The sequence below is a fragment of the Tympanuchus pallidicinctus genome, unplaced genomic scaffold (assembly GCF_026119805.1).
Source record: "Tympanuchus pallidicinctus isolate F22 unplaced genomic scaffold, pur_lepc_1.0 scaffold25, whole genome shotgun sequence".
Lineage (NCBI taxonomy): Eukaryota > Metazoa > Chordata > Aves > Galliformes > Phasianidae > Tympanuchus > Tympanuchus pallidicinctus.
This window is the reverse complement of record NW_026294742.1, coordinates 9,200,091-9,227,486: the sequence shown is the minus strand read 5'-3', so window position 1 is coordinate 9,227,486 and position 27,396 is coordinate 9,200,091. Positions and strand designations below refer to the sequence as shown.

The following is a 27,396-nucleotide window of genomic DNA, read 5'->3' as shown; positions in this document are numbered from 1 at the left end:
CGCGCGGCGCTGCCCCCGCCTGGGGAGCGGGACGGGACGGGACGGGAGCGGGGCGGGGCGGCCTCGCGGTAGCGGGCCGAGCCCGGGCGGCGGCGGCGGCCCCCTCGGAGCCCGGGTGCAGGCTGCAGTTGCCCGCCGCAGCCAACAGGTCGCACCGTTCCCCCTCGCTTGAGCCCGGCGGGCGCTGCCCCGCGGAGCGGAGCCGAGCGGAGCCGTGCGGGGCCGGAGCGGAGCGGGCGCTGCAGCCGCCCCTATAAGTGCCGCCGGCTCCACTCCCTCTCCACGTCGGGGAGGCGGGCGGCAGGGAGGGGGCGGGGAGGCGGCCGCCGCCGTCCTCCATTTTGTGGCTGGGGCACAGCACCGCCGAGCGCGGCGCGGCCGAGGGGAGGGCGGCGGGAGGGGGGCGGGCAGCGCGGGGCAAAGTCTGCGGAGGCAATTAGCTCTAATTAGCGAGGGGGCGCCGCGGGCAGCGGAGGGAGGGAGGGGCGGGGATTCGGGCCGGAGCTCGGGCCGGTGGGAGGAGGAAGGGGGGGGCGGCGGGCGCTCTCCGCTCCGCTCCAGGAGGGGCGGCTGCTGACTTCCTCCGCCCGCCCCGCTCCGCTCAGCCTGCTGCCCCCGGCCGCTGCCCCCGGCCGCCATGGCGGTGGGTGGCTGAAGGATCCAGCGCCCCCCCCTGGACGAGGTAAGGGCCGTGAGGGAGGTCGGGGAGGGGGGGGACAACGCGGGGCCGGGAACTTCCTTGGGAGGGGGCGGGGGGGACGCCCCGCAGGAATGCCCCGAGCGCCGGGGGGGGGGAGGGGGCGGCAGGCCGGCCGAGCTGCTCCACGGGACGGGGCTGAAGGCGGCCCCGGGGTTTCGTTGCCGCCCGCAGCACGGGTGGTCGCGGGGAGCAGAGCGCAGGGGGAGCGCGGCGCCCCGCTGCCGTGGGCCGGTGTTATTTTGTAGAAGTGGGTGTGCCAGGAGACGGCTCAACAGGTCCCGACACATTGCTTGGGAAGCCGCGCCGCGCGAACGGGAATTCGCCGCACGTAACGCTGTTCGCTGCTCTTCGATCCCTCCGTGGGTCCGCGCGTGTCGCTCCGGCCGCGTCCGCCGCGCCGAGTGTCCACCGCTGCCCGGGGACGTCGTCGGATGGAGCGGATCGGGCGCCTTCCCCTCGTGTGAGCGCGGCGGAGCCGAAGCGAACGGGCTGCGCTTGTGTCCGCGCTTCGATATTTCAGTTATCGTCGCGGTTTCCCCGCGGAGTCGTCGCGCAGCGTTTTCACGGTCCCCGAATTTCGGGCGCTGTGTTTGGGTGTCGGGGCGGCTGTCGGCGTCGCGCGCGAGTTGGAAAACGAGGGCGAGAGATTCTCCCTTCGGCCGCGCTGAGGTTATGCGACACGATCCCAAACCCTCCCCCGGCCCCGAGCTGAGCTCGCTCCACTCGGCCGGGCCACCTTAACGCCGTGCGCCCGGAGCCGCGCTGCTGGCTGCGGCCCTCGCTTTGGCACGCGGGGCCGGGCGGGCGGTGCGGGGCCGGGAGCTGCGCTGTGTGCTGCGGGCCCGTGGCTGAGGGCGGCGGGGTTCGGGCAGAGGAGAGGCAGCGTGGGAAGTTCGGATAAGAATTTGCAGTTTTTCTCCAAATATTTACGCTCCGCGCTGGAAGTAAATAGAGTAAACACAAACAGACGAAACTGAGATTTACTGCCGGTGCTAGATGGGTTTGGAGGATAGCCGCGGGCTTTTGAAGTGTTTGAAGCTGGTAAAAATACTACTTTAGTTTTAGTTGAGTTTTATGTGTAAATGTGGGGCTTATTTACAGAATGACAGTGACTTATTTTTAGGATTCACGCGTTCTGTTTTAGGCTGAACTGAAGCAGAGCGTTCTGGGGCACCGAGGCTGTGCGGCTCCCGGGCAGCTGCCGCGTTGGGCTGGCTGGCACCGAGCGGTGCCGGGGAGGTCGCTGTCGGAGGCTGTGAATGAGGCACTTTCACAGTTCGCAGCTCCTCTGCTTGCTGGCGTGGCTGTAGCAGAGCTGGGAAGTGCTCACAAAGTGCCTGCCGTTGTGCTGTGGCTCTGAGCGGTGCTGGCGCACGGAGCGCTCCGTACGGCTTTAGAAAGCTTTAAAAATAACAAATTCTAATTATCACTCACCTGTTAAAATATATCAGTGGGTTTGGGAAAAACGTGGCGTATGTCAGCTCGTGGCTTGGTTTGCTTTGCTTCCGTCCTCAAACCAAACCAGGCTGATGATTTTGCCTTCTGTTATGCTGTTATTAAAGTACCCTCGATGTGCTAACTTTGGTATCTTGTGATCTTTTTGTAGCTGATGTTAAAATCATGGATTCCAAAGAATTGCTTAAGTCGTCAGATCAAGACGAAACCGGGAAAAATGTGCTCATGAGTACCAAAGGAGGGATTGTGATGGACTTCCATCCGCCCTTCAGGGGTGGAGCCTCCGCACAAGCCCCTGTATCTGCAGCTCCTCTCCCCGTGTCTTCTCAGTCAGACTCTGCTCAGCAACCCGCTCTGGCTGACTTCTCTAAAGGATTGGTAAACAATGTGCCTCCGCCGGACCTGTCCAAGGCAGTGTCGCTCTCCATGGGACTGTATATGGGTGAAACAGATGCGAAAGTGATGGGAAACGACCTTGGATTTTCACAACAGGGCCAAACTGGCATCCCTTCTGGAGAAACGGACTTCAGGCTCCTGGAGGAAAGCATAGCAAGCTTGAACAAGTCCTCGAGCCTGGCAGAGGACACGAAGGGAGCAGTGTCATCCGAGGCGCCGCTGGAGCCGGACTTTGCGGGCATGGCTGGCCGCGGGCCCCTGGAGCCGGGGGCTTCGGTCCAAAGCCAGGTCGGCTCCAACGGCGGCAGCCTGAAGCTGTTCTCTGAAGACCAAAGCACCCTGGATATCCTCCAGGACTTAGAATTGCCATCGGTATCGCCTGGCAAAGAGCCGAATGGGAGCCCGTGGCGGCTGGACCCGTTGCTCGATGACGGAGGTTTGCTGTCCCCCATCTCTGCTGACGACACGTTCCTCCTGGAGGGAAACCTGGGGGAAGACTGCAAGCCCCCCATTTTGTCTGACACTAAACCTAAAATTAATGACCGTGGTGACCTTTTACCCAGTTCCAAAATGCCGATGCCTCAAGTGAAAACAGAAAAGGAAGACTACATTGAACTCTGTACTCCTGGCATAAAGCAAGAAAACATGGGCCCAATTTACTGTCAGGCAAACTTCTCCGGGTCTAATCTGCTGGGTGCTAAAGTCTCTGCCATCTCTATCCATGGTGTCAGCACCTCTGGGGGACAGATGTATCACTATGATTTAAACACTGCATCGCTCTCTCAGCAGCAGGATCAGAAACCAATTTTTAATATCATTCCATCTCTTCCTGCCAGTTCAGAAAATTGGAATAGGTGCCAGGGATCAGGGGACGAGGCTTTAGCTCCCTTGGGAACGCTCAACCTTTCTGGCAGACCTGCTTTCTCTAATGGCTATTCAAGGTAACCAGTTTTATTTCTCTGTACTGAAATATTGCAAGCGTGCTCTGTGTAACTGCGTGCATGGGTTTGGTTTTTGCTGAAGGTCGGTTGTGGCTCTGTTGGTTGGCTCCTGAGCATAGCTGGGTGCTGAGCTGTGCTGCCAAAGGGAAGAAAGGAGCAGGGCAGCAGACTGTTTAAAAAAGAAAAAAAAAGTTTCAAGTGTATCCCAGAGTGGAATGGAGTTTGTGGCGGAAGGATCCATGCGCAGGGCGGCGGGGAGGGGGAAGTATTTGTGTCCGAAAGCCGCTTCGTTCTCAGGGGTCAGAGGATCAATTACTGCAGCATGAGTTTTTTTGTTGTTTTCCCCCTGGTGTTACTGAAATGTTAGGCACAAAAATAGCTTGGTTGCTGGGTAAATTTTGAGAATTGCATTTAAGCTGAAACGGAGCTCTAGCTTTGCTTGGTGTTGCGCTTGCCTTACATGGACAAGAGGATCCTGAGTAGGAAACGCTCAGCAGTTCGCTTAATAGCTGCGTTCAGAGAGATAAGAATGTTTGCAGAGATTTACCCGTACCTGGGCTTAACCCGGAGCCGGGCTGCTGGGAGGCGGTGCGCTCCGAGCGCCTGCCTCTGTGCCGTGCTTTCTGCCGGCCGGCCCGGCGCACGGCTGCTCCGCACGAGGCCTTTCCCCGCTCCCTGCTCAGAGCACGGGTCCGGCCGCAGCGCCGGCTGTGTTTTCCTTGGCCGTGTCGCACAGAGCCTGGCGTGGCCTCACCTGGGGAGGAGGATTTTGGTGCGTGTCGGCGGGGCGTTAGGAAATGGCTCTGCGGGTCTGAATGCGGAGAAGCGGCGACTGTGGGTTCGGTTCGCGTCCGTGTGAGCGCTGTGCGTTATTGCGCTGCTGGCAGTCGGTCCCTGCGGGTGAGCTGTGCGGGCTGAGCTCTGCTTTCCCACGGCTCGGTGGGATGGAGGAGGGTCCGCATCCCTTCAGCACGCAGCTGGAAGCTGCTGCAGCCTGAACTTCAGCGGTAGGTTTTGGTTTTTGTAGCGGAGGTGTGTGCTGCTTTAGGGACGTGTTCAGAGCAAGCTGCAGCATCAGGAAGCCAGGAAGGGAAGTCGGGCTTTGGGGAGAAGGTCTGCTTTGATGGATGAATATTGAATGCGCCTTATCATTTATTTGACAGAGCAGAAATCCTCTGTATGAACCTTTTGCAAAACCAGTCCAACTTTCACATTGTTCTTCATTTATTTCATAGTTTCTGGGAGGGGGGTGAGGGAGGGAGGGAGTTGGTTTTTTTGTTGTTTTTTTTTTTCATTACATTTTCTGTGTGTGTATATGATGATCATAACAAAATCTGTATCCCAGCGAGAACTATTTCTGGATTTGAGAGATTGATTTCAGAGCATATCCCACACAAATAATAACATCACTTTTGAGGCTTTCTGTGAAGTTGATGCATTGTTTTTCTTGTACAGCGCTGCCTGGTCAGACCCGAGCTCTCTGGGAGCTGAGTGCTGTGCGCATCCATCTGTAATGCTTTGGGCAGTCTCATAAACACCATTTTTGTGTGCTTGGTTTCTGGTAACGTTGTGATGAAAAGCCCTCTCAATGCTTCTCATGCATACAGTGCAGATTTGATCCTGCAGTGAAAGGAGCAGCAGTGCTGGATGCTGTGCTGGCTGTTAGGGAGCAGTTCTGGGGGTGGTGATGTGCAGGGTGCTGTGGCTGCCTGGTGCCCTGGGGCAGTTGCAGCTCGTAATGTTTTCTTTTGCCATATTTGAGATAATGGAACTGAACTTAAAATACGTGTTTAAAAAGGAAAATGAGGTTGCTCCTGGTTTTGCTTAGAAAAGTTTGATTTCCTGTGTTCACGGAAGTAGTTATTTATTTTTTTAAATATATTAAAACTACAAGTCCAGTTCTGAGCCCAGCATTGCCTGCTTTACTTTTACCCTTTTTCCCCTTACATTAGGAGTAACAGAATCTTATTTTAAAATAATTGCCAGGTGCTGATGAATCTCAGGGGGTGGGATGGGAATTCATTCCTCCTCAACTTTGTCAGAAATGTTTGGAGTGAGCTGGGTCACTTTCAGTGGATGTTTTGCAGATTTCTTTATGTAGCACCCAGGAGATTTAACAAAAATGACATTCTTGCCATTTGTTCCAGAAACAAAGGAAGAACCATCTCAGGAGGCTCCTGTGGGCGTCTGGGGCTCCATTTGTTGCTTCCTTTGAAGCACCCATTCTGTGAGATGAAGGCTGGGATTGCTGAGCTGCACTTTGCAATGGGAAATATTTCCTACTGCTGGTGGTAGTCTTTCATTATTCAAAGCATGAATAACATGCTGAGTGCATGGGAGGAGCAGCCAGGGTTGTGCTCAGGTGTGCATGCAGCGCTGCTTGCATTGTCCAAACACCTGCAACGTCTCGTAGACGTACAGCCTTAAAATGAAATTTTCAGTTCCCTTTCCTAAGGACAGCACAGCACGCCGTCTCTAATGAGATACGTGATAATCAGGGCTGAGAAAGCTAATCAGTTTCCCTCTGAACAGTGGAAAGCATTCTGAAGTTAATGCAGCTTACACAGAATGCAAACGTAGGGAATTGGTTACAGTGAGCAGAAGCGCAGAGGCCGTCTGCAGCTCGGGGCTGGGCACACGGCTGGCTGTGCAGAGCAGTGGGAGTCCCAGCTGTGGGACGGCCCCATCCGGGTGCTGCAGGGGCTGCGTGCTGACAGCTTGCTCTGGGAGTAAGCGCTCGGGGTCTGGGAATGGGGCAGGGTTTGGTGCGAGGCTTTGCCAAGCGCTGCGCTGAGGAATTGGGGCTTTCGGTGGTGTCCGTCTCCAACCTGACACGACTGGTGGTGTTGCTGCACAAAGCGAAATTGGTTGAATTCCATGTTCCAGTGCTGCGTGCTCGCTGCTCTCTGGAGCAGTGGATTTAATGCGTTTTCCACTCTGCTCTCTTGCTGCCCTGACTTCCTGGAGATGTGGCTCATTGGGGGAATGGAGGACGGCGAGAAGTGCTGCAGCAGCGCAGAGTTCTCTATTTTTTTTTTTTCTCAGCCTACAGCCAGAATTTACAGAAAGTGGGCCCCCTTGGCAGCGGTACGGCTTCTAGTGTTACATCTAAAATCATTCCTAGTGCTCCAGCTTGTGGGGATGGGGATCAGGAAGGCTTGAGGAAGGGCAAGAGCTGCGAGCAACGGCGGTGCAGAACCTGAAGGGGAAGTGCTGCTGCTCAAGGAACAGCCGCCCTTCGCTCAGGTCTGCGTTGCCAGGGCTGTGTTGGGCTCAGAGGTTGTCCCAGGAGGAAGGGGAAAGCGGTGGGCGGCTGCTGGAGGTGTGTGGGTCAGGGGTCCGCTGGCCGCACTGCTCTGTCCCAGTCTGGCCCTCGGCCCGGGCTGTGGCTTGGCACGGTGTGGGGCTGCACCGCCTGACTCAGCAGCGCGTCACGCATGGCACTCCGGGAGCGTCTCCTGCTCGGTCGTTTGCTTTTGACATACAGAGCGGACTTGTTGTGCCAAGGGGTTGCTTTGGGCTTCAGTAGTCTGTGTTGTGACTTGTCTGCTTCGAGTCACCCTGCGCTCAGTGTTTGAGTTCTGGAGACCCACAACAGAAGAGCTGATCTGTATTTTTGGCAGAAAGGAAAGAATCAGGGATGTCACACAGCGTGTACAAAAGGGTGCTGTGAAAGTTAAGGTGCAGAGGTAGATGGTGGACCAGTTCAGATGAAGTCTAGTTTTTCCCACTGAAATGATCCATTCCACTGGTTGGTAGCTGAGCAGATTTTTTTCAAGTCCAACCCAAACAATGATGACCCTGATTCTAAGCCAGAGTTCTAGCTTACCAAGAGAAAAGTTGATCCATGCTGCTATTGCGTACTTATTTTTTAATCTAACAGGAGGGGAATGGCATTTGTGCTGGCAGTATGGATGTGCTGCCATATGGATGGCAGAGGTGCTGCCGGGGCGCAGCGGGGCAGTGGGGGCCGTATGTGACTGCCTTGGATCCCCAGAGATGTTGGCTGCAAACCTTCCAGCCACGCTCCTGTGGGGGCTTTCCTCCTTGCAGTGCAAATCTCAGTGAAGAGATCATCTCTTAATTCTGTTAGCCCATTGTGTGCTAGTCATAAAAATAAGCTGCTTTTTTTTTTTTTCTTTTTTCTTTTGGTAATCTGTGACTTCTGGGTCTTTTCAGAACACTTGCAGCTCATGCGGGATCCAGCCCTGGCTCATCTGCCCAAAATGTGGCTGGCAGCAGTTTCCTCAGGGTTCTTCATTACTCCTCCCCACAGGGCACCATCCGCTGCCATGGTTGGTGAGAGCAGGCCAGGCTGAGCAAATGAGCTTATGTTTCCCACTGGTAACTTTCCTCCCCCCTGTCCCTCACTCGTAGAACTTTCATTGCTAGAGGTGTTTATGGGTTGTGCAAAGGGTTCCAGTGTCATCTTTGAGGTAAATGACTTATCAATGAAATCCTGTCTTCAACCCAAGAGCTTTGCAGAGCTGTGGTTACAGTGAACCCAGAGTTATCAAAACATCCATTTGTGTGTCGTCTCTGGCATAAGAAATGAACTCCAAAATGTATTAAAATAATCAGCTTGTATTTGTTTCTGTGTTTCTAAGAACAGTTAGATGTGGAGCGAGGTAGTTGCTAGGAGGAGAACTTTACGGTATTTGTGCAGCAGATCCGAGAGTTTGTTGGCTTAGGCTCTCTGGTTTCATAGTCTTTGTCTCCCCGTATACGCAAATTTAATCTTACAATTTGCTGAAGTGTTAACGCATTGCATCATTACTCACACAGGCTGCGTGTTGTTCTCATGGCAGGTTTTCTGACTGGGTCACTGTAGTGTGAAATCCATTTAGGATTCAGCATTTGTTTAAGTAACCGAGACGCTCGCAGGCCAGGAGTTAATGTTGTTCTGAGCACTGGGCTCTGGAACTAAAGGAGGGCAGCTGGGAGCCCCATCCCACAGGGCAGCAGCGGGCACAGCGCCCTGCCTGCAGTGAGGGCACAGGGTGCAGGCAGAGCCTGCCAGCCCAGCTCCTGAGGCTGGAGAGGTGAGTAATTCTTCTGAGGGCAGCGCGTTGGGGTGGGAGCGCAGTCAGTGCAGTCACGCTGCTCTGGAGGTTTTCCTTCTTACCTCATCTTTGCCGTGAAGAAGGAAGGAGTCGTGTTCTAGATGTGCTTCCCATGCCCTCAGCTGATGCAGCTGATGCTGAGAAGCTCTCTGCTGGAGGTCTCCTAGCTGGAACTCTGTTCAGGTCTGTGATGTGCTGCCTGACCGACCTGCTGGGACCATCTGGGCTTGGTGCAAAGGTGCAGCCAGCCTGGTTGTGTTTCTTTGCTGCTCTTAAGAGAGAGAATTGAGTTTGGATGCCAGCACATGGTGTTATTCTCCAGGATATCATGTAGGGTCTAGTGTTAATGGTTCCTAAAATCAATAATCTCCAATTGTGTGAGTTTCTGGAGGAAGCGGTGTTCCGCAAATCCATCTTGACATCTTGCAGAGTACGTTTCTGTACCAGCCAACTGTGTTCTTAATATAGTCTGTATCAATTTGTTATAATTAAAACTCACAATTCCGCTTGTACCTATGGATCCTCACTCCGTGTTACTTTCTTCCTAGAAAGTAACAATCCTGAGGCACTTTAAAGATTGATGTCCAACAAGCTGCTGCCAATGTGTACAGATGCAACATTGTATTTGAGTTCTGCTTTTTGCTCAAAGCTGTCAGTTCTCAGGAAGTCTTAAAGGCTAAACTGCGTCTGGGAAAGCAGCTCCAAAGTAATGGCATCCTCCTTGAACTGAGCTCAGTTCTGCTGTAATCCAGTGAAGGAACTAAGTTCTGCTGTGGATTTTTACAGCAGTGCATTCTTTGTGCAATTGGTGATGATGTGCACCACTACTGCGTGTGTCAGAAACCAGCTGGGCATGGGGATCGTGTTTGTGCCTCGTGGTCGCACAGGGTTTAATAGGGAACTTCTTCGCAGCAGGGCGCGATTGGCTGTGCTCTGCTCTATTCAGATCTCACATTTCTGCTTGCTTTCATTTTCATAACAAGCTTGAAGCGAGCGCTTCTCAGGACTCTGGTTTTCTGTTAAGAAAATACGTGGGGTCAGAAGAGTCTGCATGATAAAATAGTGCCTGTATAACCTGGGCAGCCCCGGTGCTGCCAGGTGGGAGCTAGGCCGTGTCACTGCCACCTGTAGCTTATTTCAGCAAGTAAACAGAGGCGGTGACTGGCTGGCTTCCTGGCCTGCCTTGTTTGTTTGTTCCTGCTTGTTTTTCTCTAGAGGATCTGAGATCTGCTGCTTCACTTATCGCAAGAGAACCGGGAAATTCCTGTGGTTTGCTCTGGTGGCCGCCTCCTGCCCATGCCGGGGGCTTCGCTTTTGTCCTGTAGGAAACTTTGGTGGGGTTCGGTAGGGGGGGAAGGGGTGGTTTTGTGCATATGCCTTCCTCTGGGTATCTGCAGATGTGCTCCTGCTTGCAGGGAGCTTTGCTAGAGGTGCTGCAGGCCGGCCACCTCCGTCTGCTGTGTGCTGGCTGAGGATGTGCAGCCCAACTGTGGTGCAATTGCAGCCGTTCCTGGTACCTGCTGTGTTGAGGGCTGGCCCAGTGCAGGGGCTGCCTGCCGCTGCCCATCCTTGGTGCTCGGGCTGCAGCTCTGCACAGTGCTGGCACACCTCTCAGGTCCCTTAGCTGCTCGGCGCCATGCTGTGGTGTGCAGTCACAAACCGCCTTTGGGAGAGCAGGCTTAGACTGCTGTGGCTGCTCTGCATGGTCCCACCAGCCCCTGCAGGGGCTCTTCTGCGCAGCTCCTCTTGGTTGTGGGTTTGATGTCTGTGATGGAAAAGAGCAGCTGATGCCATTTATTTTGTTGTTATTACTCGAAGAACTCGCCTGACACAGCCCGGTTTGTGTGCGCTAATGTGTGGTGCTGTGATAACACGGGCTGGAACTGTTGTGGTACAAATTGCTGTAGCAGAGGAGCTGCTGGCAGCGGTGCTGGTGGAGCACGTTAGCGGTGCAGATGCCAATTCCTTCATGGTAGTGCCTCTGTAAAAAGAAGCCCCGCTTGTTGCTTGCTGTGGCACATTCCCTTGCATGCACTGCGGTGCTGCAGCCCTCAGCTCCCGTGCCACCAAGCAAGCTGTGTCTGCAGCACTGCTGGGCACCCCTAAAGTGGACGGCACAGATGGATATTCTGCTTTCTGGTACCTCCCCATGTGTAAATTGTTAACAGTGTTTTATAACAACGTCTGCTCTGTGGGGGCATTAAATATCTACGTACCCGTGTATTTTTTCCCTCTTCTTTGTTTTCCACAACAATTTTCTAGAGGGGAAAAAAAAAAAAAAAAAAAAAAAGCAAAAAACTAGTAAAGCCTTTGGCTCAATCTGTTGAACAAATTAGAGCTGGAAGTGTGTATGCTGTGTGTGCCTGTGTATTTGCTGTGAATTTAAATCTCTAATTGGACACTGCATAGTTTGGTGCCCTGACTCCAGCTGCACGTTGCCCGGCTGCGCGCCTTCCTCCTGCAGCATTCCTCAGGTCACGGCTGCAGCCAGGTGCTTCGATCTGCTTTGCCCAGTGAGTTTCTCCTAATCTTCTGTCAGGTATGAATTGCATCATCCTGGCCTGGAGCTGACTGTTTTGAAAAGATCTCTGCATTTTGATTCTCTTAAAACATGAAGCAGATGAGAACAAAGGGCAATATAAACTGTTTTAAGAAAGCGTCTTAACTGAGGCATTAAAAATGCTTTTAAAAATTAAAGATCCTGAAACTGGTATCCAGAAAAGCTTTTAGATGCTGGAGATGAGTGAAGGAACACGGGATTTCAGGAAGATAATAAATATTTAGTGAAATAATAGCAAGCCGTATATGAAATAACCAGTTCCAATTCTTTCTGATTGGTAGAATTCCCTATAATTTGGTGGTCTTTTTTTTTATTATTATTATTTTTATTTTTATTTTTTTTTTTACAATGAAGTGAGCAGGGAGCTGGGTGACATCTCTAAGTCCTGACATATGAATGGGAGCAAAAGCAAGCATCTCATAACCTGGGTGCTGCTGCTGGGTCTGCATGCTGTGCTTTGTAGGGGAGAGGGGAGGTCTGTGTGGCCTTTTCAAGTTGGTGGAATTACACTGCTTAGTTCCCTTCGTTTATGAATGCTGTTGATGGGGTGTTGTGGTTTGGTCTCTTTCTGTCTGGAACCATGAAGAACTCAGCAGCTGTTGGGTGTGCTTGTGCTGGGGAAGGGGGAGGTAAATCTGAAGGGAAAGAACCAAAATCTCCAAGGGAGGATGTGTATAAATGATGTGACGGGAGAAGAGTTGGGATCACCCGACCCACCCCTCTGAGTTATGCTGCCTTACTGGTAAGTGCAAAGCACAAGAACTTGTCAGAAAGGCTTTGGACTTTGGTGCTCGCCTGCTGGAGAGTTCCCAAGCTCCATGGTGTTGCTTCCCACAGTGGAAAAACAGGCGATCACATGTGTCCATGGCTTTGGTTTCCCCCTTCAGCTGACATTTTGTGTCTGTCTCAGATCGTTCTTCTGGAAGTGTGATAGCCACTGCATTTCAAGCTTCCTGCAGAAACAGAGATGAAAATACTGGGTGATCGTGGAAGGAGTTATTGTGGTTATCACTGAGAAACTGAACTTGTGACTGCAGAGCGTCACCTGCGCTAGCTTTAAATCCCTGTACTCCTCTTTGGAATTCTTTGCCACAGAGCTGCCTTCTCACCTTCCTGGGCTGTGCTCATGGCACTGCCCGGTTCCTCCTTTCCTGCTGCCTCCCATCTTTAAGTGCAGCAAAACAATCGAGTTTCTGTATTTTCTGTTCGTGTCCGTTTGTGCTCCTGCTGCGGCTCTCAGAGCTGGAGCTGTGGTCGGCAGCAGCAGGAGTTGCTCTGAGCTAATAGCATCTCCATGGCTCCCCAGCCCTTATCCAGTCTGTCTGCATCTGTACTGCAGTCGGTGCCAAAACTCTCAGTAACTGCTGGGAGAAAAGGATCCTTTACCTCTGTAATGTAACGAACCTCAGACTCTGCTTTTGTCAGGTCTGTTGGAAGTGGCTTTCTGAGACCTGCTTGATTTTTATTTTTATTATTATTATTATTATTATTTAACGTATTAAAAAGGAAAATAAATTACAACTTATCTTTCATAAGAAACCTTTTGGCTCAGGCGTGTGGAGGAGATTCTTCCCAAAGGCCCCGGGGTTGCTGTGCTGCTCTGATAGCAGCTCGCTGCCTCCTCCCCACTCTTGCAGCCCATTGCAGCCCAGCTGCCTTTCTGGAGCGCTGCAGCAGCAGAGGCACCGCTGGGGCACTGGGTGGGCTGCTCTGAATGGTTCTCGCTTGGAAGCCATTGCACGATGTAGCGGTGAGGCAGCTCTGAAAAGGCAGGCAGGGATTACCTTCATTGCACTGGTTTCAATTTTCTGTTTCGTTGGTCAGCTCTGGTAGATTTTGTGCACAAACACCAATGGCGTTGAAGGGTTGCGCCATTTCTTAGTTATTCGTTTTGGTGTCAGAGCAATCGCCCTGTGCTTGTTTAGCTCAGATTAGGCCTTGTGAGTGTGGTAAATGACTGTACTGAAGGGATACTTGCTATGAGGACAGTGGTTCCCAACGGAGTGGAGCATTAAGGAAGCGGAAGGCTGCACGTTGTGCTCGCATGAAGATAAATGAAACAAGCTTGCTCACCTCCCTCCCAGATTTCCAGACGAACAGAGTTTAAAATGCAAATTTGTAAAGAATGATAATGTCTTCTTATTTTTAAAGCCAATTTTGTAGTGTAAATTGTAAATGTTGTAATCCTTTTTGGGAGAAAGAGTAGGCTTACTGCTTTTATTTGCTTTGACTGAATTGTATCAGCAAGCTTAAAGCTCGAAAGGAAAATAACATGAAGAGCTCCTGTTTCACAGACACGGGTGGCTGTGGTGCTGTTGCAGATGTGAGCAGCTGCACAGTGCTGGCACCTCTTGCCATGAGCATCTTGGACTGTGTTGTTACCCACCAGGCTGTCTTAGAAGTCGTTTGACCCCATGGACTTCGTTGGGAACTCATTTATTTTTTTTCCAATGTGAGTTCTGGTCTATTGTGAAGTCCTTTTGATGTTAATTTCTATATACTTTAATGAATCCTGTCCTTCCTGAGCACGTATTTCTACTATGTCCTGCACGTCTGCCATTTTCTAAACTGACAAGGAAGTTATTCTAGCTCTCCAATTTAATAAAACCAATCTAACAAGTTTTGTAATGAATTAGCTTTCCATAGCTAGAGCAGACAAGCTTTCAAACAAAACGCCAGCTTATTTGCACCTTAAGTGCATGGTTTAAAAAAGTGAAGTTCATTGCTAGAGCTTCTCCCATAAGGTGCAAACATCAGACAGTCCTTAGTGCCCACAGTTCCTTACTTCCAGTAGCAAAGAATACTTTTTTTTTTTTTAAGTGAGCAGTTAATGTTAGGATGCTTGCAAGATTACATTCTTAGTCATGAGAGATATCTAACAACTGCAACGAGAGCAACTGGTTTGTCAAGTGAGCTTGGGCCTATTTTATCACTTTAAAGATTCTTTTAATGTGTTAAAGGTTGGAACATCTGATATCTTATTAAAGAGCAAGCACAAGGTTGGAATATTGTCAGCAATGCACTTGTTTGTGTGAGTTATTTTGCTCCAGCTCTCAGAGCAAACCGATACGGTTAAGTTGCGCTGCACGCCGCTGGGGAGGGAGGAAGTGAGGGATGCTGCTATTTTGGGCTGACCCCCTCTGTAAACTGAGGAAGGGCCATAAAGGAAATGCAGCTCTCAGCTCTTTGAGCCTTTCCAAGGATTTCGAAGTGTTACTGACTGCAACTTCCTGTGTGCATCAGGCTCCAGGACCTGGCCCTTGTGAAACTGCCCTCCGAAGAGCAAAGTGAAGTGAAGCACGTACGTAACGAGGGAAGCCCCAAAGCCCCATAGAAGTGGATGGCAGGCTGCTCTACCACCTTCCACCAAAACATTTGTCACAAACATCCTATTTTAACCATCAGAGAGGTGTTTATTTTGCAATCTGTTACCGCGGATGACTTGAGGGAGTCAAAAAAGCTGCATATGCTTTTGGTCTGTTCTTAAAGAACAAACTTGAGTTTCTTTCTTGAATCAAAGCGTCTCTTTCTAAGTTCTCTATGAAGAAAAGGAAGTAAGTGAACAAAAAGCTTTGAACTTGTGTTCTTTGTACTCAAAGCTGGGTGTAATGATTCTGCTTTTAGGAAAGGCATATAGTCCTTATCTGTGCATTAGAAGATGAAGTGGCTTTTAAGACACTCAAAGCAGTGCTGGTGCTGCCCTCAGGATGGGAGCTGTCTCAGCGCCGTCCTGCAGGTTGGGATAAGCGTTGTGGGTTTGGTTTTGTTCTGTATTTATAAGATCTGTAGAGCTTTTAAAAACCCTGAAGAATCCGAATGGGATGAGCGCTTGTGGCTTTGGCATGGCCCTCCCCAGCAGTTTACCTTAGCAGCCTCTGGCTTGTGGCAGTCAGTGACTTTTTTTAGGCAGTTTTAAAATGCCAGCGGTGGTTTAACAACAACAATTCGCCATCCTACTGTAAGAAACTCTGTTACTAGTCTGTGAGCGGCTGCAATCTTTATGGAGCTGCAGAGCCAACAGGCTGCCCCAGAACGCATGAGGATCTGCAAGCAGCGACTGCTTTGTGTTTCCAGGTGGGTTTCTGCTGTGAGGTGCTGTCCTGGCTGCACCAGGCTGCCCTCGGTGGCACGGTGTGCAGTGTTGGAGGTGCTGTGAGCAGTGTGGGATGCTGGAGGGGAAGAGCTGCAGGCGTTGGAGCGTGGCAGGAACTGGCTGGAGAGATCTCTGGTTGTTGGGCTGATGGAGAGTGGGCCGAGGCAGGGATAGAAGAGGGACCTATGTGTAAACAAGGCAATTAAAGAACAACCCCCTCGAACCTGAACAAGTGACGGCAGCACGCCTCAAATGGCTGGGAGAGCTGCCAGCAGCGCTGCGCACCGGGATGCACGGCGAGGTGGCACAGTGGTAGCTCTGAGTCGCCGAGCAGATCAAAACCACAGAGCAGTCCGTGCTTTAGGACAGGCAGCAGCTTGCCCAAATGAAAGTGAGCAAAAGTCCTGGAGAATGCAGAAGGTGAAACATATAGGAAGGAAATGAAGTGGGTTTAAGGAGAGAAAAAGAGAACTCGAAAAGCACCTTGCAGGTGGTGCTCAGAGTGGCAGAGACCCACGGTGTGGCTGCAGGCGGAGGAACTGGGGCAGTGAGACCAGCCTGCACCCCGTGCTATGGGGGAGGTGATGCTGCTCCTACAAGGAAAGGGCCTCCTCCTGCAGTGCTGCGGGCTGAGGGTGTCAAAGAGTGTGGGGTGGGGGGAAATCCAGATCTCTCTAATGGGTTTGTGGGTTTTTTTCCTCCTTTGAAGTCTTTAACGTGTGTTCTTGCCAAGGGCTGTTAAAAGAAAAAGAAAAATGTTGTCATGGAACTGAAAGAGATCAGTCCTTTTATAGATTTCGGAACTGGTTGAAGAATAGGAAGCAAAAGGCCTTTCTGGCCTGCTTTACAGGATGGGAAATGGACTGTCCTGTTCCCTGAGGGTCAGTGAGGGCCAGGATCTGCAGAGGGAGCAGGGGTTCTGTGCTGAGCTGGTGCTGCGCCATCCTGGTAGCTCTCCTACAGCACGGTGAGTGCAGAAAAGCAGGTGGGGGTTTGAGTGAGAAGGGGAGAAGGGGCAGGGTCAGACATGGAGGGGAAATCGCCTGGCCTTGCATGTTGAGAAGAAAGATCACAATTCGGAGCTGATAGCTGTGGGTCAGGGATGGGGCTCTGCAGTGTCACCAGTGGTGTTGAGCAGTCATCAGTGCAGTGTGCAATGGCAGCCAGCAAATAGGTTCTGTGTTATCAGAAAGGATAATGAGAATGCCTCGTGCTGCTCGGTACGGCATCAGTGCACCACTGCTCTGCCAGCCCGTCCTCACAGCAGGGCAAGTTGGGATTTGCTGCTGGAGCACCTCTGTTTGTGTCAGATGTTTGCCTCAAAAAGAGCCCCCAAAAGTGTACAGCTAAGCAGACAAAATGAAGGGAAAAAAAAAATGAAATCCACTCAGGTGTGTGTTCCAGGAGGGGTTTGCTTTGAGAAATGCATTGGTTGTTCATGTAATGCCGATGCAGGGATGCGGGTATGGGTTGCACTCACCTTCCCTGTGATACAAGGGCTGTGCATCTGTCTGGAGTCACCTCAGGGCACACTGAGGTCCTCGGCTCCTCACCTGAGGAGTTTCCTTAGATCTGATCTGTTGGTGGCAATGCAGTAATGGGGTCCAGCTGAGAGAGAAAGAAACCTGATTTTTAGAGTTAAAGTAGTATCTGAATCCTGTAAATAGGATGTAATGGGGATGGTTCAGAGAATCAGAAGTCATATTTTCAGTCCACATTAAGTTCACCTGATATCAAGAGCCAAGTGAGGTGCTAATTTTACAAGCGTGGCTATGGTGAGCACTGGCCAGTCAGTATGGTCTGAACTCCAAACAGTGCGAGTTTCTCTCCCTGCTGTCTGGTGTGGGAAACTGAATCTCAGATCATTGTATTCCTAAATCTGAGACCTCAGCACAGCTGAAATTCAGTGAGGTTAACCAAACTCTGAATATAAACTGTACGTGAATCCATATGGAGGAATCAATTCCTTAAATGTGTGGGGGTTTTTTTTCTGATGCTCAGTGTGTATTTTCCTATGTGTAACATAGACCTTCCTGTTGACTGCTATCCTATTGCTCAAGAAATAAGAACTGCTTCTCTGAGACTTTTGCCTATCATCATTTGTCAGAGGCTTTCAAAGCTGTGGATGCTGAGGACTCTCAAATGTAAACACCGTACCGTAATAGAACGATTCTCCTCCACTGGTAATGCTAAAGCAACAAACCCACCAGCTGCCATTATTTCACTCCTCTCCATGCTTTGGATGTGGTGATGCATGCGGAGCAGTCACAACTCGAACGGCTGTGCTGCAGCAGCAGTCCATGCAGGAATACAGAACAGGGCCAAAGGTCTGCGGTGCTTAATCTGGGTTGTGATGGCTTGAGCGAGGCCAAGAGCCAGAGATAAGCAGGGCCGCCTTTTCAAGGAGAGAATGATAAGTGTTTCCCTGTATTGTTTATTCTTGCCATTTTAATCGCAAGTCGTGCACCATCTGGCATTTTTCCTTCTGCTCTGCTTAAGGGCTCGTGGTGTGAGAGTCGCTCTTTTCTGAGGGAAGCCCGCACTGCGCTGGGAAACGTGTGCATTGAGAGGCAAAGAGAGCCCACGTGAGCTTTTCCATCATCTCACTGTTATGTTGATCCCCAGACTGAGATATCAGTAGCTTTCAGGCTCGAGAAGCAAAACTTGAAGTATTTTAAGTACTGAGATGCAGGAGAAAATCAGTGGTGTGGTACTGCCTGGTTCTGCCCTGGCAGGGCTGTGTGTGGTCGTGTTGGACCCAGTGCTGTGCGCCCACTCTGTGTGCAGGGGGACCGGCCCCAGGCGGCACAGCTCTGCCTCTGCTGCTGTCTGTGATCATTCTTGGTTCTGTACCTAAATTCCCACAGTCTCCAGTGATGTGAAACAAACTCTTCTTTACAGTTTGCATTCTTTGGTGCCGGTAGGTTTTGTACCGGGATAGCAGTCTCTGGAGAATGCTGTAAGGTCAGAAATGTTGGAATTCATTCCTTTAGAAAAGACCTTTTGGACTGTATGTTTTGGTGTTTTTTTTTTCATTTTTAATAAAGCCAACATTGCAAAATGTAATTGTAGGGATATCGTAGGGAACATCATCTACACAAAGAAGGCCTGGAAAAGACCAAAGAAAGCACCAGGGAATCTTAACTTGCTCACTGAGATGAGACATGGGCTGCGTTTGTGTCGGGGTGTCAGCGTGGATCATTGATGAGGGAAGGCATTCAAAATATTCCGAAATAATTTCTGCAAAGCCTTCTCACAGCTTCTACATTTCAGACCAGAATAACAGTGAGAAAGTAAGGTTTTTACACGTGGGTTTAAAGGAGAGATTCTTCCGCACCCTGATGCAAAATAAGCATCTTCCTTCCTGTCTGAGGGAAAGGAAGGAGGCTCCTCAAAGCAATCCTCCTGCTTCAGAAAGCCGGCTATTTTCTTTTTCCAAAATGCAGAATACTGAATCACTCCCCTGGCCTCCAGAAAACCTCCCAAGGAGCCCTGCAGGTGTGCCCCATCAGGTCCTGGAGGTCCACTGACTGTGAGAGCTCAGCCCCGTTACCCCAGGGAGGAAAACCACGCACAGGAGTTGCTCCACGTGCAGCTGCAATTACGGGACAGCATCACTGGAATGGAGATGGACTTCTTTAAACAGATGTGCATTATGCGGATCACTAAAGAGATAAAATGAAGTTGGAAACAGAATTCTACAGAGGAAAAAAAAAAGAGCCACAATAATATTCATGTTGCCGTTTCAACTGTATTGCCAAGACTCTGTGTTCTCCTTTTGACCTCAAATTAAAGGCCAGGAATAGAGATTACATCTAAGACCGATGTTTAAAAAACAATCACTGCAAAGTTCCTTGTAAAAGCAGATTTGCTTTAACATCCAAACAGTCCGAATTCCTCAGTGTATGTACAAAATGGGGTGAAAAGATGCCATCAAAGTAACTCACGTGTACGTTTATGCCAGGCTGAAGAATTCAGAAGCTGGAACGGATAATGCACACGTTATGTTGTGCCTTTGAGAAATTCATCCCTGTTCAAAGAGCCACAACTGTGAGCCTCAGTCCACAAACTGAAGTTTTCCTTGCGGAAGTATTTTGCTTCAGAATATGTGAGTGTGCTTGGAGTGCAGAGGGAAAGAAACGTGGGAGAGAAGCAGCAAGTTTCCTGGCAGAGCTCTAGTGTAATTTCACAGGGAAAAAGATCAATTACAGGCATTCATTGTTTAATTATTCTCCTACTTGCAGCATAGATGTATTTAACTGATGACTGCGTAAATACGATCACTTCAATATCGGAAGAAATCTTGCCGCGGAAGTGCAGAACGTGAGGCTGCTCTGAGCGGCCGTGTCCCAGCTCCTGCAGAGCTTTGTGCGATCCTTCCAGTGATGTCCCCCTCCTGCGTGGTTTCAAACGCACTGATATCACTGTGGTGAAGGTGGCTCTCGATGTGGGGCACACTGCCAGCCTCAGGAAGCCCAAAGGCAGCTGCCCTGGTGCCACGCACAGCGTGCGGACGGAGCTCTGCAGCTCACACCGTGCTTCAGGGATGGAGCAGAGCTGCATCTAAAACTGCTGCACGCTTCCAGAGCAGATGAGCCTCGAGATGAGCTTGGAGATGAGCCTCTTCTTGGCCCCCAGCTGCAGAGCTGTTGCTTGAAGACTTCTCAGGAAGAGTCAAAAGCTTCCTTCCAAAATGCATTAGTCCTAATTTCTGATTAGCTCTGCTATGCTTTCCTAATTTTAATATTTAGGCCAGGAAAGCTATTTAATTGGAGGAAAAGAAGTTGTGTTTTTTATATTTGAAAGGAAAGGAAATGACCATGTAAAAAGGCATTCTTCTGAGTCTGAATGCAAGTCACAAGTTTCAGGCCCCCGGGAGGCCAGCTGGCACCCAGCCCACGTACAGTGCGTTGTTTACTTGTTGTCTGAGCAGCCCCAACGCTGCGGAGTGCAGCCAGGAAGCCAAAAAAGAACCAGGTTTTCTGCTGAGAGAGGCAGAGCAAAGCAGTCAGGGAAATATTCACCACCGAGAGCTACAAGTAGCATTGCTTCTGTAAATACTCAGTATCCAGTCCTGCCCTCTGCCTGCACCTCGTTAGGTGCGAGGATGTGTTCTGAGAGCTGTAAGATACACTCCTGTTGGTTACAGTAATTGTCTGCTGTAGGCAGAGGTGTGGCTCATATGGAGGGATGGGACGGGGCTGCATGCTGGACTGGAAGGCCAGGTGCTTTGGGGTGGGCTGGAGGTCGTGGCGTGTGAGCAGGGCACGGTGTGGGAATTGCAGCACGCTCAGCCTGCCCTTCTATTTCTGTCTTTCTAAAAAAGGATTTTAATTTCTTAGATGTCTTTGGAACTATGTCTGCTATTTGAATGGAAGAAGAGGAGGATAGCTTTCAAGAACTTCCCTAGGCAGTATGCTGAGTAGCTTGTTCTACTATAATCCCCTTGGTTTATTTGTGATGTCAAGGATAAATTGAAGTGTGACAGTTAACACCTGAGGAGGATACCTAAATGCACACCCATGTGTGAATATGCCAATGTTAACAACAGGTTAAAGTTGTGTGCAGGAGCTCGTTATCCCCTCCAGGCATCTCCCTAATTCTGACTGCTGTCAAATGTTCTCTGTTCAGAACCCTATGAATTGCGTACAGACGCAAAGAGTTAAGTGTGGAATCAATGTTCATGCTGTTCCTATTAGCAAACTTTCTTGTTTATCAGTTTGACCTTTGTTTAATGTTTCTTGGATGAAACATGCAAGTAAGTGGTATAACAAACGTTGGACTTGGTGGTTACTTCAAAGGCAATGCAGTCTAACAGATTTGAGCACAGACTAGAAATAATGCAAGCCTTTGATGGTAAAGTTATTTATTCCTCCTTAAGAATAGATCTACAGCAGTCACATGTCATCAGAGCTGCTGAGGATCTGAGTGAAGGAAGAGCAATGCTCTGGAGCACTGGGAGGGAGGAGCCAGGCTGGTCCCAGTGCTGGAGCTTTGGGTATCTGCCCATCCCAAAGCAAGCAGAGGTTAACTGCTTTCCTAAAGATGTTTAGATACAGACTTAATTTGTCTATGAATCCAAGAAACCCTTGGGAAGGGTTAGCAAAGTTTTGTGTGAGAAAGAAGCTTCCCCAGGGTCGAAGTTTGTTGGAGCGTTTGATCATGGTCTCTGCCGTAGCAGCTGGAGCTGTTTTGCTGCCATACAAGAAATGCTTATATAAAATTAGGATTTAGTATTGGAAATGGAAGAAGATGGCGGCTGTGAAGTTATCATTTGAAGAAAATAAGGCTTTCTGGATGTCAGCATCTCCTCTTCATTAAACTCAGAGTCGGTGTGTTTAGGTTTCAATTGCAGACTTGGCTTAGACCAAAGCTACACTCGGGCACTGATGCTGAGTGGCAGTAAGAGGTGCAGCACTGCAGCAACAGGTCCAACGGGTTTGAACTGTCATTTTTAGATTCAGACACGATTTCTTGAAATTTGCCTGTGTTCTTTTGGTTTCCTCTCCCGTTTAAACTTCAGCTGCGAATAAGGAAGGAGTTAGATCTTGGCTGTAGGGAGTGTGCTCTCGATCACAGCACGAGGGTCTCAATCCATCTCCTTTAATCAAACGTGGAGAAGGGCACCGGTGTTTGCAGTTGGAAGGGCAGTGCAGTGCCTGCTGCAGGCTGCCAGCAGGGCAGGAAATGTCTGTGTGTCCATGGGCTTCTGCTTAGGTGTGCTCAGCCTTCTAAAGCCATAGCAGTAAGTTATTGGAGTAGAAAGCTCGTTCCTTGGTGTGTAACTATCTGTGTTTTTGTGAGATGTGTACCGTGGGACTGTGAGTGCCAGCTTGTTTTGCTTCTGTGGTTCTTTGTACTGAAAAAGTGGATTGTGGAGATAAGGTTTAGGTAAATGGAAGTTGTGCTGCAATTACAAGGTCCTAGCAATTATGCCTGATTGACACGGGTGTCTTTTTTTTGTTTCCCTCTTTGCTTTACATAACTGTTCTTAAAGGTAGGCTTTATCAATTGCTCACCTGCAGGCAGAAGAGATGTGAGAAGAGCTGGCAGGCAGGCCGTCCTTTTCTGCTCCCAGGCCTTTGTCATTGGCTCTGCCAGTACGGAAACCTCAGAACAGGGACTGCACTTCATGACGATCAGTCAGAGTTTTGTGTTTGAGGTACCACAACCAGCTCTACTACTGAATGGGAGTGACTCAGCTGGGTGTGAAAGATGCTGGACAGTAATGACAGGTAATGATGCGTTGTAAAAGTTTTGGTTTTTTTTCTGGACCTTTGTAGGAGTGCATAGAATTGTAACAAACGTTGAAGTTCAGGAAAGGAAAGAAAAGGTTTCCCAGCAGGAAAATTTTGAATGATTTTCCAAAAGGTTGTTGGCATCGCCACCATTTCAAACCTGCAATAACGCATGGTGCCTGCGTGGAGTCGCGCTGAAGGCACACAGCTCTCAGAGGAAGGGCCGTGCGTCCTAAAGGCTGTGCGTGGTGAGCAGGGCAAACAGCCCCTTAATGAGACTCACAGGTGGAGTTTGGGCTGGGAGGAGCTGCAGTGCTGCTCAGGAAGAGAAAATATACAAAGAGACCGAGGTGAACAATGAGGGCAGGAAACTGTGCGAGGTTCACCGGGGAAGGAATACGGCTTCCTTGGGCTGAAGGGGAGGGGTGGAGGAAGAGCACACTGCAGCATGGATAAAATAATGCAGGAAATCCAGGAGGGAGATGGAAGGCAAGGCATAAAAGTATCGGGGGGGAAAAAAAAAAAGAAAGAAATTAAGAAGAATGCATCTGAAGTCTGGGAGCAAGCAGTGGGAGAGAAGTGGTGAAATGTGGTGAGACATCTTGATAGCCTGAGTGAGAGATGGTGCCAAGTGGAAATAGCAGCAGATAATGACCTACTGGGTATGCATCCTATAGCAGAAATTTTATCTGTAATTGCTTAACTGTGTTGACAAAAGTAGTTATAGCACTGCCAGATAGTCCAATAAAGTTGTCTTGGAAGTGCATGCTGTAGCTGTGCACCTCTCACAGGTCTGTGGCAGTGCTTGTTCCTCGTCCTTCTGGAGTCTTAGAAAAGTTTAGGGAGCTGATTTTGTCCCAACAAGCAAATTTAGCACAAACTTTTCTTCCTGTTCCTACAATGCGTGCTTTTGGGTATGCTCTGTGCATCAAAGGCATCAGAGGCCCATTGAAATGCAACAGAATTATGTTGTTAAAGTTTGTAAGAAATGTTTGCTTGCTTTAAAGCTCTCGTGTGTGTGCACAGGACTGGAGATGAAGGGTAAATTGGGCCAAAGCTCAAGCCTGAGATGTGGAAGAGGGCCATTCTGAAAACAGCCCAATGTAACATGCATTCATGTAGAGGTTCTCCTCCACAGGGATCAAAACCCATTGAAAACATGCCTGCCATCTGAAACTGGAGTGGAGGAAACCAATCAGGTGGGAAGACTGAAAAGAATTGCAATACAGTTTATAGTATTAAGTGCACTGGATGTACCACATACAGTGTTAAGTGTGTGGAGATACCACATCTGTCTCTGATCACAACCACGTGAAACCCAACGATGTTTTTTCAAAGCGAACTCTAATCACTGTGAAAAATGCAGAGCTCATTCTACTCACTCACTCACTGATTTTTGCTTCTAATTTATGTTCTTTTTTTCATAGGAAAATGTTTGCTTCTCCTTCCCATCCATATATTAATGCAGACAGGGCCATATCTCAGAATATCCTCAGTCATTTTGAAGTCAGTGCTGCGCGTTACAGATGGCTTTTTATATACCTAAAGGTTTTTGTAATTGTTAGATGAATGGGGGTTTTTAGGCTGTCTGTGCTGAACGCAGAAGTCATTTAAGGACAGCGTGTTTCTTGCTCAAGGATCTTGTTTAAACTGTGCCTTGGCTCCTTTTTTAGTCCTTTTTTTTTTTTTCCTTTTTTTTTTTTTTTTTCCTCTTTTTCCCCTTGGTTTCACTGGTGGTTTGTGAGCTTCTGGACTCCTGTTCAAAGTTTAAAGAACAATAACTAGTCAAATGTAAAATAATGTCAATTGAACAACCTATGACTCAACAGTCAACCAAGTCATCCTGGCTCCACGTCAAATGGACAGAGGCCAAAACCTAAAACTGGCACAAATCCCCGTCCCTCTTCTTCATATATTTTCACTGAAGCAGAGCCCAGAATGTAACACATTGGTTAAAACTCCACAATAAAGCAGTCTGCATGTAAATGCATTATTTTTGTTGATAAAAAAAAAGGCTGAAAGCCCGTGCCAGGAATAAAGACACATCGTGCAACGCTTTGTACAGACTGGCAGGGAAATATATGTTATACTGTGAAGAATTTACCATCTTGATGTTCTTTCAGTATTAATTCCACTACTAAATAGCTTCTTTAAATTCTCTAGAAAGAATTAATGAAGAGAAATTCCTTTCTGCTTCATTTGCCCTCTTTGCTGCTCAGGAAAGTTGGGGGCTTGTTCTGATCCATGGGTGCCCGCTGTTTTCTTTCCGCAGGGCAGCTGTGCACGCGGTCAGCAGTGTGAGCTGCGTGGAGCCAGGCTGCGCGCTGCACTCAGCAGAGCTGGTGCCGGCTCCTCGTGGATGGCTCTGCTGGCACCAGAACAGCCTTGAATTCTTATTTTGTATTTTTTTGGTCTAAATAGCATAAATGAATTTTCTAATGGGCGGTCTGAATTTATTTATAACTTTATGAATCAATTAGACATTATGCAAGTATTAACCTTCGGCTTTTAAAATATCTGCTCCATGACTCTTGCATTCAGTCGAGTCTCATACTGCCTTTCTTGCAGCACATTAATATTTTTCCATGTACGTTAGAGTCAGCTTTCCAGATGTCTTGCCTTTTTTCCTAGCAACATCATTTTGGCAGCTCCTGACCGCAGCGCTGTGATTGACAGAAGCGCTCGCATTAGGAGCACTGGAGCAGCATATAACACAGCTCACACTGAGGTCATTAATGGAACCAATCCCACTTCCTAATTTCAGTTCAATTCCTCTGGTATGACATTAATAAGGATGCTGTACTGAGGGGTGAAATATTTTTCATCTATATCCTGATTATGTAGAATAAGGTAAGATGGGATGGGTTTTGCTCCTTGGTCTGTTCTATCAACAAAATGCCTCTGTGCAAGAACTCTGTTTCTGAATTCAGTGTGCAGAGAGACAAGCCATGATGTTAATGGCTGTCTGTTAAGATAATACATTTCTGGCACATCCATTGGCTTTCAGTTTGCTCACAAGGCTTGGTGTTTTGATGTTGGAAACTACAGCTCTGCTTCCAGGGGAGCATGGTGGGAGCTGAGGTCAGAGCAGTGCCTGCTCACAGACCAATGGGCGCCTTCATGTCGTGTGTTGAACTAAAACACATCCTTAAAAGTCAAATTCTGAGTAGATTTTAGAGCTTTCTTCTATTGGTGACATATTGGTCTTGAGATCCTCCCCACTGCAGCCCCTCTCTGCCCAGTGATTTTGGGATGCAGTGTGTATGTACACCCATCGAGCTGCACGATTCTGTGAGACTTGAGCTCTTGAAAGCGGTTTGTAGATGATCCACAGCAATCTGCAAAAGTAGGTGTAGATCAAATGTGTATTTTGTTATGCAGCGAAGCGTGAAGGATTAGGATGGCATGTTATGAATTGATCCCATAATTATAGGTAAAGGTTTTATCTAATTGTAACAAGGCACTGGCATCTGCCTTAATTCTTTGCTGCTTCTTTATTTAAGGAAGTAATGAAGAAGCAACGAAAGTGATGATAATAAGGAAAAAATTATGAAAACCTTTGAAAAATATGTATGAATTGATGGCTGTAGAAATGAGGCCCTCCCTTGAAGGCACGACTTTTCGGCAGCTTTGCTGGCACACTGTAGTAAACGTAAAATTTTAGAACGTATAATTTAATTATCATATTCTGGTCATAAGTACTTCAAGTCTGTAGCACATTTGAAATCCCGTGAGCTCGAGCTAAGGTTGCAGCTGCAACATCAATTACCATTTATCCATTCCAAGAAAGCTTTGCCTGTGCCCTTGAAACCTTTACATTCTGGAGAGCATCCAAAAAAAAAAAAATCACGTCACTCACTTGCGTTAGCGTTTCTTTCTCACTCCTGTGTGAGCTCTAAAATGGTAGCAGACGCCATTTCGGAGCGAGGGGAGGCGGTGGTGTTGGGGCACGTGGCAGCGGGCGGCTGGCGCAGCGCGGTGCTCCCAGGGGACACAGTGCACCTCTGGCTTCGGAACAGGCGGGCGTCAGAGTGGGATGGGGCGGCGTGGAGCCCATAGGGAGCCCCTGCCGTGGGGGTGATCGCTTTATTTCCGTTGTGCTGCATCGGGAGTCCGTGCGAAAGATGGATCTGTTGGTATGCGGATGGTAATCGCCCGGACTTTCTGGGTTGATTTCTATTTACTGGGGAATAATTTATGAGAAATGGAGCAGGGGTGCTTGGAACGCGGCCCCTGCTGCCTCAGTGAGATGCTGTGAAACACAAGCTCCCGAGAAGCTCCTCTTGGCAATGCACATTTGTCGTTGAGGCTCTACTAAATACAGATAATTAATTTATCTGGTTCCCCGGGGTGATGGATTCCGTCAACTGGAGGACGGTGTTGGGGTGTGTGTCACTTCTCTGGTGCTGGCAGGGCAGCTCTGGTGTGTCAGCCCTGAGCCTAAGACAGCAGTTTCTGAAGGAGTGCATACGTCTGTAGAGCAGAAGGGCCATTGCTGCGTTTTCCTTTCTAATGAAGTTCTTCTTCATGTACTTGCTGCAAACAGGCTTCAGCTTTGCACCAGGTTCCCTGTGAGGGTCAAAGCAGCAGGGTGAGGGGCTGCAGGACTGCGGAGTGGCTCTCCCTGAGCTCCAGTGAAAACACACTGCTTTGAAAACAGAGTCTTTCCCGGTGGATATACATCAGGTTGGCCTGAGCTGAAGCCATTTTTTTTGTTGTTAACTCAATCTGGATACCTTGGTTAATGTCCTGGTTGTGATGTATGAGAGTTGTTGGGAAGACGTGCAAAAACGTGGGCAGTATTTGGGGTGATTTTATACACAGCAATGAATCACACGGCCCATTTTAGTTGTAATTAAAGGGAACAGTATATATGTAAACGTGTTCTGTGTGTGTCCCATAAATGTGTGTCATTCTGTGCACGTGGAGGCTGATTATGAGGCTTTGCTG

The 27,396-nt window shown here is 49.2% G+C and overlaps 1 protein-coding gene across 3 annotated transcripts in view; it reads left to right on the top strand.

Moving 5' to 3' along the window:
• Positions 1–525: 525 nt before the first annotated feature.
• Positions 526–27,396, top strand: part of NR3C1 (nuclear receptor subfamily 3 group C member 1) — a 55,084-nt gene continuing 28,213 nt past the window's right edge. For all 3 annotated transcript variants that reach the window (XR_008208250.1, XR_008208249.1, XM_052689556.1), the window contains exons 1-2: positions 526–682; positions 2,307–3,492. Coding sequence is in view for 1 of the 3 variants with exons in the window: in XM_052689556.1 (XP_052545516.1) it covers positions 2,321–3,492 (1,172 nt within the window). In the remaining 2 variants the exon portion in view is untranslated. The remainder of the gene's footprint in view (positions 683–2,306; positions 3,493–27,396) is intronic.